Raw genomic sequence first — 13,363 nt, forward strand, 5'->3', positions numbered from 1 at the left:
TAATACAGTGCATGTTGACAGTTAAGTTTGAAGTTATCATACGATATGATATACTTAATATTCTTGGTTTGTTTAAGGGAAGTGTGAATTAAAGTGGAGATACACAATCAGAAGAAAAGTAAAAGGTGTAGGTATGAGTTCTAGATTGTGAATATTATTCCAGAAGTGTTTAGTGAGCCCCTTCCATGGGCCACATCTATGCTTCTTGGTGCTCTGAGCTTTTCAGGTCCTCCAGTCAGGACCTGGCAAGATCTCTAAAAGTAATACTTTTTCTCTGACAGTGGTGACACTGATTCATTTATGTTCATTATATTGCCACTTGAGTATAGATGTGGAGTTCTGAAGACTTGGTTTGAAGCCAACTGTCAATTCTAGGGGTATAATTTTAAGCAAGTTACTCATGCGTCTCATATCCACATCTGAAAAATGGAGATAATACCTGCCTCACACAGGGCTGCAGGGAAACAAATATGTACATAAAATAAAATTGGTTTCTAGAGTACAGCAGACATTTCTTATTAGGTGAAATCATGTTAATTCATTTAACTTTATTTGTGCATAATCAGCCTTCATGTTTGGCTCAGAATACAGGAAAACGAGGTGGAATTTAATTGTGGTGTTGATTGCTGGCTTTGGTTTGGCTTCGTTCTGTCGCCAGAGATTTCCTTTTTCCTCAATGCAAAGTGCTGCTGTCAATCCAGAGAAAAGAAAAGAATGCTCAGCGTGTAATGCTAAAAAGAGAGATCACATTGCGTTTAAGACAGGTGAGGGTACTGAGTGGAGGAAGTTTGTCTTAGCTGCTGCAATGTATGGGCAGCATCCGACAGGTGAGGGTACTGAGTGGAGGAAGTTTGTCTTAGCTGCTGCAATGTATGGGCAGCATCCGGCACAGGGCCTGACAGTCATGTTACAGGCGCTGTGCATTCTGTTTGGATGAACAAGTGAATTCTGTTTGAATGGGAAAGATGATCTGGGTAGGGAGTACATGATGTGCACTGGCGCATTTTGGGTACTAAGGTAGATATGTCCATGAAATATTGACAAAGAAGGACAGTTTTGGTAGTTTAGCAGTTTACTTTGAAATCACTATACCAGATTAATTATAGGCACAGAGCTTTTATATAACAGGTTATATATTTTAGAAGAAATTTGGGCCAGCTAATCTGAGTTAAAATGATCACCTTTGCTGAATTAACCTAGATGGGAAACAGCTGAGAAAAGTGAAATAAGACATTAGAACAGATAATAGAGTTCAGAATCCACAACTATTTCAAATTATATTTATAAGCTTTAAGTGATTATAGTTTAAAGGAATTAAAATTTTATGTGCAGAAATGGATCACTTTTGCCATAACTTCAACTCCTGTCTTTCTTTCTTCCAACTTGGCAAAACACCAAACTCTGGAGCAGTCTCATCACCTACCTTCTCTTTCTTGGGAGGCATGGACTTTTGGTGCTGCCAAGATTGCTGTGCTCGTGCCCACAGCTGTGCCTCTCAGTCTTGCCTCTATCCTGTTCCACTGTTGCCAGAGTGATCTTTTTTAAGGAATTGGATTGTGTTAGTCTCTTCCTTGCTTCCTAAAGTTTTCAGGATAAAAATCCAAATCCCTGAGTATGGAAAACAGAGACTTTAGAGATCTAGCTTCGGAGCAGTCTTCTACGTCATTTCCTTATTTTCTCTGTACTCCAGGCGTGTTAACCCACTAGCATTTCTCGGACTGTTCAACCCTGTGTGAGGCAGGTATTGTCTCCATGTTCCTTTCATGTCACTTAACATAGGATAAATCAGTCTTCTTCTCTTCTCAAGGTTGTCAACTACAGGTCAGTTAAAATGCACCAACTTTACCTAATGTAGGAGTCTACATGTCTCTTCTCTCATTAGACTTGAACTTCTTTGAGTACAGGATACTCTATTCTCTCTTTAATTTCTAATGCCTATCGCTGCCTTGCATGGTAGAAAATCCTAGAAGTTTGTGATTTAGTTAAGATGTGAAGTAACAGAATTTATCAGAGGCTTAAAACACACCAGGCTAAGTCCTGGGTGTTATGAACATGTGAGAAATGAAGAACAGATTCCCCGCCCTGTTATAATCTTAGTTTTATGGAATGACGACTAAGATAAGTGACATATAAATCATTTAGTGCAGTGGTTCTTAACCTTCTTAATACTGCGATGTATTTCCATTGTTACAAAGGGTCGCTACCCACAGGTTGAGAACTGCTGATATAGAGACTAATAAAGAATAGTATGTGTGACTTCGATAAAATAATTTGAAAATAAAGATATAATCAAATTTCAAATCCTTGATATTTCACATCTGATTTTTGCTTAGTTTTTATCCTTAATATATACCATTACTAATACAGCTATGCCTTTTACTTATTTATCTTGTTATGTTCATAGACCCCACGAGAATGTAAGTTTTATGAGGAGTTTTCGGTGACTGGCACATGGTAGGTGCTTGGTAGTCAGTCATTGAATGGATGGAATGGAGAAAGAGTGAATGCTGGGAGATAGTATTTATGACAGAATTCATGGAAAAGTTATATCTTGAAGTAGATTGTGAGAGAGAAGTAGACCTTGAAAGAGTTTTATTAGAAGAGTTAGTGTTTATGAAATATGTTCGTTTAAGTAAATAATTACTGATTTTATTTTTATATGAATTTTTTTCAGGTGATATGGTACTCCTCATTTTCTCCTAAAGCTGTCTAAAGTTTGTTCAGCCTTCATTATTTACTTTTTTTTTTTGTAGTTTTTGGCTGGGGCCAGGTTTGAACCCTCCACCTCTGGTATATAGGGCCAGTGCCCTACTACTTTGAGCCACAGGCACTGCCCGGTACAGCCCTCATTATTAACTCCACTTAGAGGGTTTAACAACAAAGCCTATTTAATTAGAGTGAGTGATGCTGACCGTTTCTTTATATACCAGCTGCAGCAAATTCATTCACATTATAAGGTTTTTAGCAGAGTAACATATGTGTACAATACAGGTCTGCTGGAGGCAACTACACGTTGTATACAGATCGTCTTTATACTATACATTGTTTAGGTACCTGAGAACTGGTCTTTTACTGTCCATCTATCAAAATAATTGCAAAAAAATTGTAAGTCACAGACATAGTAAGGTTCTGGTTGTTTGTGATTTAGAGATCATAACTGATGATTATGACTATAAGTTCTTAGATTTTAGCAGTTTTAATCAGTGTTTTACGTATTTGTATGTACATGTACTTGTATGTCACATATAACTTATAATTTCAATTCCCAGTTTTATAGTTTCCTTCCTCTTCTGTTTTCTTCCTTAAAGAAATTAAAATTAGGTTTTGAATTTAAACTATTAAAACTTTTAATCACCAAAATATTTTTTGGCTATGAGTCTAAACATGTAGATAATACAAGTTTGAATTGTTTTAGAAAATAAAATTACCTATAACGTACTAGCTTCTCTTCTTCCAATTTTTTTCCCCCTAAGCACAGAATTAGATATCCTTAGGCACTTAAGCAGCAATAGACTTTAGTAAGTATCTAGTCTGCTTGCTTTATTTTAGAGATGAGGTAACTAAAACACAAGGACAAGTGATTTGTCCTCAGTTAACTGACAGTAGTTAATTAATGATAGGCCCAAAATAATATTTTCATCAATAGTTAAAAATTTAGTATAGTTAAACTTTGACTTAGCCGCTATCTTATTCTGTGCACATTAAACTTTAAGGCCATGTTGTTTCTAGAAATACATGTGGCTTTGATGGCATTTTGGAAGGATATTGTTTTGGTGACGCAGTAAAATGCAAGTAAGTTCCTGGAATTTGTTAGTCCACCAAACAGCCAGATTGAGTGTGAGTAAAGCTTCAGCAATACTTTTCCATTTTGATATATAGGCTGTTTAATAGTCATGTGAATAGAAGATAATTTTCATCAGTCTGATTTTAAGCCATTGAAAAACCCAACTTGCTCTCTAAATGTGTTACTTTTTTGCAACCTGAATATGAGGATTCACTCATATTTCATAGGAAGAGATTTGACCAATAAATGTATATTAAGGAAACCATGAAGAACAAGATTAAAAAGGAATTCAGTTAGTCTTTTCCTTTTTCTGTTGTTTTTGAACCTAAGAAGCTGTGTATGTATTTAAGTTGTATGAGTAGACTCTTGGATTAACTTAAAAATGGAAATGAAAAAAAAATCATGTGAATATTTTATACTTCCCTTGGGTTTTTTTTTTTTTTTTTTTTTGGTGATACTTTCCTAGGATTTATATTTTAGCTAAACTGAATTATATAAAAATAGTACCTTGTATTCTGTGGTTTTTGGTTTTTTTTTTTAAGTGAGGGGAAATCATTTTTTCTTGTGGGGAGATGATTATAAATATAACAGATTGGCTAAGAAATGGTTTAAGATGTAGAAGATTTTAGGCAACCTGAAGTTACTATTAGTGTAATTCCTGGTTGTAGTTCCTAATTCTAATTAAATTGGGTTATTTATTTTTAGTCAGTTGTGTTTGTATAATACACTTTTGATATAAAGAATACTTTGCTAGACATGTTAATGCTGCTTAATTTGACTTTGTTTAAAGTCTAATTGTGTGAGTTTTTAAAAAAATTACATTTTCTAACTATAGCCTGTGCTTTGCTATGGCAAGTTAGTAATTGACCTTTGTTCTATTTCAGATCCCTGCATGTCACTGAGTCCACCATGCTTTACAGAAGAAGATAGATTTAGCCTGGAAGCTCTTCAAACAATACATAAACAAATGGATGATGACAAAGACGGTGGAATTGAAGTAGATGAAAGTGATGAAGTAGGTGGAGAGACATTTCCCTTACACTCTCTTACAACACAATGACTGCATTTCTGATGTTAATGCTAAGATTCCTCATATGGCTCAGCTCCTTCATTTTTAGCTTCTTTAGTTTTTCTTTTTACATGTTAATTTTAGCTCTATATTTACAGTTTTTCTGGGTCCCCCATTTATATATAAGCATTCCCAGTTTTACAAAAATTTTCAGTCTCATATTCTTGGATTTCTTAAATATGTATCCATTCTGTCTCCACTGTATCAGTTATCTGTTGTTGCTTTATAAACCATCCCAAGATGTAATGGGTTAAGGCAGCGGTTCTCAACCTGTGGGTCGCGACCCCTTTGTAACAATGAAAATACATGGTGGCATTAGGAAGGTTGAGAACCACTGGCTTAAGATGACAACAGTTTATTATTTCTTCTTATTCTGTGGGTTCACTGGACCTGGCTAGGCAGTTCCTCTGTTTCCTTAGGTATGAGCTGAAATCACTATGGCAGTTGTATTCATTTGGGAGCTCTGCCGGGGCTGGGGTATCTAACATGGCCTCTTTTTCTTCATGATCTCTCTCTGTATGACCTCACATCATTTGGGAATCTAGCTCAAGCTTTATTCCAGCATGGCAAGTGGTAGTGTTCCAGGAAGGGAAGTTCCCATGTGCAAGCTTACCATGCTTCTGCTTGCCAACGTTCGCTAATATCATATTGGCTAAAGCAACTCATTTGGCTAAGCTCAGGATCTATATGGGAGAGAATTATACAAGGATATAGATAACCAGGAGATGTGGTTCATTAGAGGCCACCAATTTGGTAATTTACTGTACCCACTGCCTTTAGTTTTCATTCTCACCTTCCCCTGGTCTAGTCTCCCTCTTAGTTTCTCTGTCAAAGTTATCTTTATTTGACTGTAGTCTTATTCTAGACAAATCCCTTGGTCATTTTCAGACCTCTGACCTCTTTGTTGGATTTGTCATTGCTGGAATACCTTCAGTTTAAATAATGCTAAATTACATTGCTTTCTATCCTACTATCTAATGTTATATAACAGTGACATACTCTAATAACATTGTTATCCAGCAGTGATTTTCTTTAAGGATAAGCTCTTCACCTGCTGTTTCCTTTGAGAATGTGCATCCGTTTTCAGGTTATTCCTGACTCCTCTATCTTTAAACCAATCCGTATCCCTGCTCTATGGGTATTGCTTTCTGACTGATGTTTAGAGAGTTCTTACTTTAAACTTAGTATGTTTAAAACAAAATCTCAGTTCTCTTATTTTAAGTGTCTCCCTGTTTAATGACACGTAAATGACATGTAATGACATGTTTAACTGACACATCGTCTCAATTCTTATTCTCCTAAAGTAGGAGTTGGCAGACTTTTTCTATAGAGCCAAATTGTGGGTTAAGATGTGCCCTCCAAAAACATTTGTTGAAGTCATAACACTTAGTACTGCAGAAGGTGGTCTTATAGGGAAATTGTATCATTGAAGATATAATGGTTAAAATGAAGTCATACTGGACTAGGGAAGGCCCTTAATCAAATATGACTGGTGTCCTCATAAGAGGGAATAATACTATGTGAAGACACAGACACACAGGAAAAGATGACCATGTGACAGTGGAGGCAGAGGTTGAAGTTATTCTGTTACATGTCAAGGAATTGCCATTGACATCAGAAGCTAAGGGAAAGGCATGGAATGGATTCTCCCTGAGAGCCTTTGAGAGAGCGTGAGTCTTCTGACACCTTGATTTTGAACTTCTAGCCTCCAGATCTGTAAGAGAATAAATTTCTGTTGTTTTAAGCCATCCAGTTTGTGGTACCCTGTTATGGTAGTCCTATTAAACTAATATAAGCCAGTAGTAAATATTTTAGGTTTTGTGGGCCCTCTAGTCTTTGTTGTAACTACTCAACTCTACTCTACCACGGTAGTGTGAAGCAGTCATAGATAATACATAAACTAAAGGGCATGATTGTGTTCTAATAAAGCTTTATTTACAAAATGAGGCAGCAGGGTGGCCTGCATGCTGTAGTTGGACAATCCTACTATAAATAAGCTCTTATGTTCTTATAATTTATTCCTTTTCCTTCCTATCACCAATACCTCTTATCTGCTCTACTTATTTGCTTGTTTTATTTTAATTTAGCTGTTTTTTATTTCATGCCTACATTATTGCCTCTAAGTTTTTCCTTTCTAATCTATCATGATTATCACTTTTTTTTTTGCAGTTTTTGGTCAGGGCTGGGTTTGAACCCGCCACCTCCGGCATATGGGGCTGGTGCCCTATTCCTTTGAGCCACAGGTGCCACCCATGATTATCACTTTGAGAGTGTTTTTCTCTTGTTAAGAAACTTACAGTGATTTCTAACTGGTTATTAGGTCAGATATTAATTCTCTAGCCTTATATTTAATGTCTCTGGACCCATTCATTTCTGCTTTTTATTGTGGTTAAATCATTTTCATTAAGCTCAGTCTCAATGATATCAAAATCATAGTTTTCAGTGAGTGAGATGAAATTGATGGATTGTTTAGAGTTTATCATCACTAGAGAGCAATGTAAGCTAGTCTTTTATTGTAGGCCATTTTATTATATTGAGTAGATATTATAAGATATCTAGTAGATTATATTATCTTTATTCAACATTATTATCTTTATTCACTCTCTTGAAACACACACAAAATCAAACTATCAAATTACTTTTCAATAATAATCTAAACTATTATTGATGAATTATTCTTTCTAATCCTTCCAAGATTGTCTAATTGGTTAATTTAGTTGTCAATTTAGGTGTTTTAAGAATTTGAATGTTAAATATGTTAGTTCTTTATAGAGATAAATCATTCTCTAGGATAATTAGATTTTCTGGGTTTATTTTTGTACATTTTCTTAGTCATTTACAATATGATAAGATTAACTTTGTCAAACAAATTTCACATCAACTCTGAGATTAGACAGTGTTTAGTATATGGGTGCTTTGTGCAGTTTCCTTATTTTCTCCAGCAGTTAAAAGTTAGGGTGACTTTTAACATTGTACCTGTGCTTCTGTGTGGAAAGGACAGATTTTCTAGTATATTGATGATACTAAGTTTTCCGTTGGGTTTTTTTTTTTTTTTTTGAGACAGAGTTTCCCTTTGTCACCCTTAGTAGAGTGCTGTGGCATCACAGCAACCTCAAACTTTTGGGTACAAGTGATCCTCTTGCCCTCAGCCTCCTAAGTAGCTGGGACTCCAGGTACCCGCCACAACGCCCAGCTGTTTTTAGATAGAGGGTCTTGGAAAATCTGATGTCAAGCGATCCATCTGCCTTGGCCTCCCATAGTTCTGGGATTACAGGCATGAACCATCAATGCCTGGCCTTTTTCCTTTGATTTTGATACTATTTGAGGACTTAGATTCTATATAGCGTTATTAAAGGTTAGAAAACATGATAATTCTGAGGGATTATTTTGCAGTTGAGTGAAAAGTGGGATTTAGGGAGCACTATGATTAACTTTGAGAGTTGTAGTATTATAGTATGTTTGGAAAGATTGGTATGTATTTTTACTTTTTAAAATCTTCTGTAGTTTCAGAAGTTACACACTAACTTATGACAATTGATTTATTTTGGGCCCAGAATGAGGACTAGATTCTTTATTTTAAAAGTTGACATAATATATTTTGTTATTAACTTACATATCAATTCAAAGATTATTCTAGGATACTTTCTGACAACTGTCAATTCTCCAATTCTCTGACATCAGTTGGGTGTCCAGCAATTCAACTTAATTCTAACAGTGTCTACTTGGAGTGAGCATAAGCTCCCCCAAGTTAAAGGACTGCAGAACTCAGGAAAACATTTTACTTACATTTGACTAGCTTGTTATAAAATATACAATTTAGGAACATCCAAATGAAAAAAATGCATAGGGCAAGGCATGAGGGCGAGACATTAGGGGAAGGGCACAGAGCTCCCATATTCCCTCTGTGTGTCCCACCCTCCTGTTGCATTAATGTTTTCATGGCAGCTCTTGTTTAAGAGTTGGTTTTTTTTTTTTTTTAAAGGACAGAATCTCACTTTGTCACCCTTGGTAGAATGCTGTGGTGTCACAGCTCGCAGTAACCTCCAGCTCTTGGGCTTAGGTGATTCTCTTGCCTCAGCCTCCTGAGTAGCTCAGGCTACTGGCACTCGCCATGATGCCTGGCTATTACTTTGTTACTATTTGGCCCGGGGCCAAGTTCGAACCTGCCATCTTGGTATATTGGGCCGGCGCCCTACTCACTGAGCCACAGGCGCTGCCTTGTTTAAGAGTTTTTAAAGAGCTGCATCTTCTTGGAGGTCAATGGGTGGCACTGAAAGTTAAAATCATTTGTGAACAGCTATTTAGGGGCCCTACTGTAAGTTAACCTCATTAGTATAAACTCTTGGTGTTATTAAAATGTAAAATAAAAAGTGAGGTAAAATTAAATGTAAATAGAAATTGTAATTTTTTTCCTTTCTGAAATAGATTGGATTGTACATCCTTGTTGGGTCTGGGACACACCCAATTTGGAGACCACTGCACTAATGAATTGTAAATCAAGGTCATAAGTTACATAGACTTTAGTCCATTTTTATAAGAATAGACAACTGTGAAAATTTTTTAGGAAAGCAAGTTCCAGAGACACTGCTCATTTTTACATTTATTCTCTGATTTCCACTGTCACTATTATACACGTTTCTTCAACATATCAGTTACTGACCTTAGGATGGCTGTTCTGCTTTTTATGATTTAATTTAGCTCTGATACCTGCGATACCTGTAAGAAATGGTAATGTAAGAGTAAGGCAAAGCCCACTTATTTATATTAATATTAAGTTACAAAAAAAGACAGGGAATGAATGAGGCAAATTTAGATATATATCATTTCCATATGGGAAGACATGATTATGCTCTACATCAGGGGTCCTCAGAATTTTTAAGCGGGGGGCCAGTTCACTGTCCCTCAGACTGTTGGAGGGCTGGACTGCAGGCCCTGGGACGAGTCAGCTGCTAAGCAGGACAGGCAGCTGCAGCAAAAACAACTGGTGGGCCAGATAAATGTCCTAGGCAGGCTGCATGTGGCCCACGGGCCGTAGTTTGAGGACCCCTGCTCTACATTTCATTCCATTTTTTAGGAAAAATCCTTTTGCTTTAGATTTGTCACTATGACTTTGTATTTTGGTTGCAAATTTTATTTTAAAATTTAATTTATATCTGGAATGGAAGTGCCTAATTAGTGATCAAAGATACTTTAGAAGTAATGATTTTTGGATACCTATAAAGAGGAGTCTCTAGAAGAAAGACCTGTATGTGGGTGAAAGTCATCTTTTGGAGTTTCTCTGAAGGCATTTTGATATTTAATAGTGTATTGAACACAAAATAATCATTTGTCATTTTGGTTGCCTCTTCTCTGTTCAGGTTGAGTTAGTCAAGATGACATGGAATCTATATTCATGTTTTAAAAGCAAGGTAGAAAAATGTTTGGGGCACTCTAATAGTTTGTATTTAGCCTGCAGAATCAGAAAGGACAAAGACCTTTGCAGCCAAATCCTTGGGCCTCAAGGGAAAGAAGAAGTGACTGAAAGGGAGTTGGCAAAATTATGAGAAATTGCTCGAAGGAATAAATCAATTATGCTCCCTGCATAAGCAGTATTAACTTCACATGAAACTTGTTAGAAATGCAAATTCTTACCCCAACCTCAGCTCAGCAGCTTGGGGGTGGGGCCTGACAATCTGTTTTAATAAGTCCTCTTGGTGATTCTGATGTCAGGTGAACTTTGAAAACCTGTGGGTAGGCTTGGTGCCTGTGGCTCAAGTTGCTAAGGCACCAGCCACATACACCTAAGGTGGCGGGTTCAAATCCAGCTTGGGCCCTCCAAATAACAATGACGGCTGCAACCAAAAAATAGCTAGGTGCTGTAGGGGGGCACCTGTGGTCCCAGCTACTTGGGAGGGTGAGGGAGGAGAATTGCTTGAGCCCAGGAGTTGGAGGTTGCTGTGAGTTGTGATGCCTCAGCACTCTACCCAGGGCAACAGCTCTGTCTCAAAAAAAAAAAAGAAAGCCTGTGGGTAAATCTTCAGGACACTGATGGTAGCTGAAAGTGCTTTACCTTGACTGCTTAAGATCACACAGTATAATTATAAATCTTATTTTCTTATGATTAGATTGATGAAAACATGGTTCATGACTTACATTAATAAATTTAATAAATTTTATAGTTTTTACATTATACTTTTATAGTAGTTTTTATCAGATTAGTCACAGTATTATATATTTGGCTACTGTGATGCTCTTGCAAATGACATTGTTTTCATCCCCTGTACTTCGTGATTTTACTTTTGCCGTGTTCAACCTTAAAAATTTCTTTGTCCTACAAGAAATTATGGATGCAATTGTTATAAGGCAGAGCTGTTTCTTAGCTTTGGTTAAATTAAGGTGCTTCTGTAACATACACAGTTAAGAACTTCTGTGTAAGTTTTTGAGACAGATCTTAAGAAAATGTCTCTTTATTTTTATGGTTACAACAGAATATTTCTTAAATTGTGGAATTTCTGTCCTGCCTCAGCACTTACTAGTTGAGTAACCTGGCTCTTACGTCTTGCCTTGACAGTTACAATACCTGTTTACTGGACTTCCTCCTCTATCTCTTGCAATTCACTTACCAACTGCTATTGAATTATCTTTTTTGTTTATGATATTTGATAAGAACTAATTTTTAGCCATATATTTGCTTGTCCCTGAAAGCCACCACCACAGAAACCAGAAAACTTTCTCTTATCCTGTCATTTCTTACCATCTAGCAGTGTCCAAACTGTGGTCTGAGTGCAGATTATATGAGGACTTTATCTCTGGTTGTGGATATCATGAAAATTACATAGGTACCTTTTTTTTTTCCTGCTCATCAGCGTTCATTAGTGTTTGTGTATTTAATGTGTGGCCCCAATCAACTCTTCTTCCAGTATGGGCAGAGAAGTCAAAAGATGGTATACCCCTGCATCTCACCTCTATCCCCAAATTCTGATTTATTATAGTGGGTTCCCTTTTTTTTTGAGGGTGCCTTATTTATTGACTATTTGAGAAACAATATTGGTAGCATTTAGTTCAGGTATAATACATATAGATTAATTAGGTTTTTGTGGTGAACTAGGAAGTTAACCACCGTAACACAGTTTCTGTAGAGAGAAGTATACTTCAAATGGTAAGTATGCAATCTTAAATGCAGTCTAGTTATATAAATTGTGAATGATCTGTCTGTGAAGAGCCAAAACCTGCAAATTATCTTATGGCATCCTGGAGCATTGAAACATTCCATCCACACCTCTGCTTCAACTAGTGAATCATTTAGCCCCTTTCTCAAATTATTTCAGCTTCCCTTAGAGCACATGGTAATTGTATATTTTCATTTAAAAAATCTTTTCTCATTCCTATTCCTATTAGTTTTTAATTTGCCTCAGCAAGAATGTCATATTAAACATAGTGACAGACTGGAAGAGGGCAGAGGAGTCGGGCTGTGAATCAGGACCTTGGGCTTCTCTTCTTCAGCTCTTGCCCTGGGGTACTGTGAGTCCTGCTCCCCCCCTCCCTCCTTCCCTGAGTGTTTTTAGGCACATAGAATGATGCTGCCATTGATGTAATTATAAATATAAATATATATATATAGAGAGAGAGAGTTTAGTACACTTCATCTGTTGTCTTGTCTTCTAAAAGATGTTTGAGTTTGCGTGAAAACAGAATCTGTTTATTCCCATTTCACAAATTAATTAAATAAAATTTTGCCTCTACTATAACATTAACATTGTTAACCTTATATTATTATTACAGGTAGGGTGCCCATGTAATTTATCATCCAAACTGGGATAATCGTGAGAGTGCAAGAGAGTGCTGTTAATAATTACACCAGAACAACAGGTGTAAACAAGGACTGTCCAGGCAAATGGGCCTTGTAATTGCCCTCACCGTATGGCATATCACAGTCTGCTTTCTATTGTACTTGCCTTTATCTTTTGTCTTGCTCCCTCACTAAGTTGCTGTTAAATTGATCTAAGTTTTATGCCAAGATTTGTACTATTAGTAAAGCTTGGCTCTGTGTCTGTCTAGTTATCATGCTGAGCCTTTTCAGGTTGTACAGCTTGTTTTATAGTAATGACAGAAACCCTCAGGATTTTTAAAATTCCTTTTTCTTTCTTAAAATTATTTTTTGTCTTTTTGTTCTTTAGAATAATATAGTGTTATTTTTTAGTTAAAATAATCCTTATTGACCCTTTCATTGATATTCGTGTAATTTCTTTTTTTTTTTTTATGGAGTATATTTCTTGGCTTTCCAACATTTTCTTTCTCTTTAAAACAGTTTTCCCCAGTTTTATTGAGGTATAATTGATAATAACAATTGTATATATTTAAAGTGTACGACATTGTGATTTGATATGTATACATTGTGAAATGGTTATTACTCAAAATCCTGTAACCTTACATGTCAAAGGTTATAAATTGTCAGTTATGAGATAAATTTGAGGGGTCTAATGTACAATTGGCAACCATAGTTAAAAATCTTGTATTATATATAATAATTG

At 36.2% G+C, this 13,363-nt stretch overlaps 1 protein-coding gene across 1 annotated transcript in view; it reads left to right on the forward strand.

Annotated features, from left to right (window-relative positions):
- STIM2 (stromal interaction molecule 2) overlaps positions 1 to 13,363 on the forward strand; it is a 132,840-nt gene that overhangs the window by 60,480 nt on the left and 58,997 nt on the right. Inside the window, exons 6-7 of the mRNA XM_012807452.1 lie at positions 567 to 827; positions 4,669 to 4,799. Of these exons, the coding sequence (XP_012662906.1) occupies positions 567 to 827; positions 4,669 to 4,799 (392 nt within the window). The remainder of the gene's footprint in view (positions 1 to 566; positions 828 to 4,668; positions 4,800 to 13,363) is intronic.

Source organism: Otolemur garnettii, unplaced genomic scaffold, assembly GCF_000181295.1.
Source record: "Otolemur garnettii isolate 467f Iridium unplaced genomic scaffold, OtoGar3 scaffold00069, whole genome shotgun sequence".
In the NCBI taxonomy this organism is placed as follows: domain Eukaryota; kingdom Metazoa; phylum Chordata; class Mammalia; order Primates; family Galagidae; genus Otolemur; species Otolemur garnettii.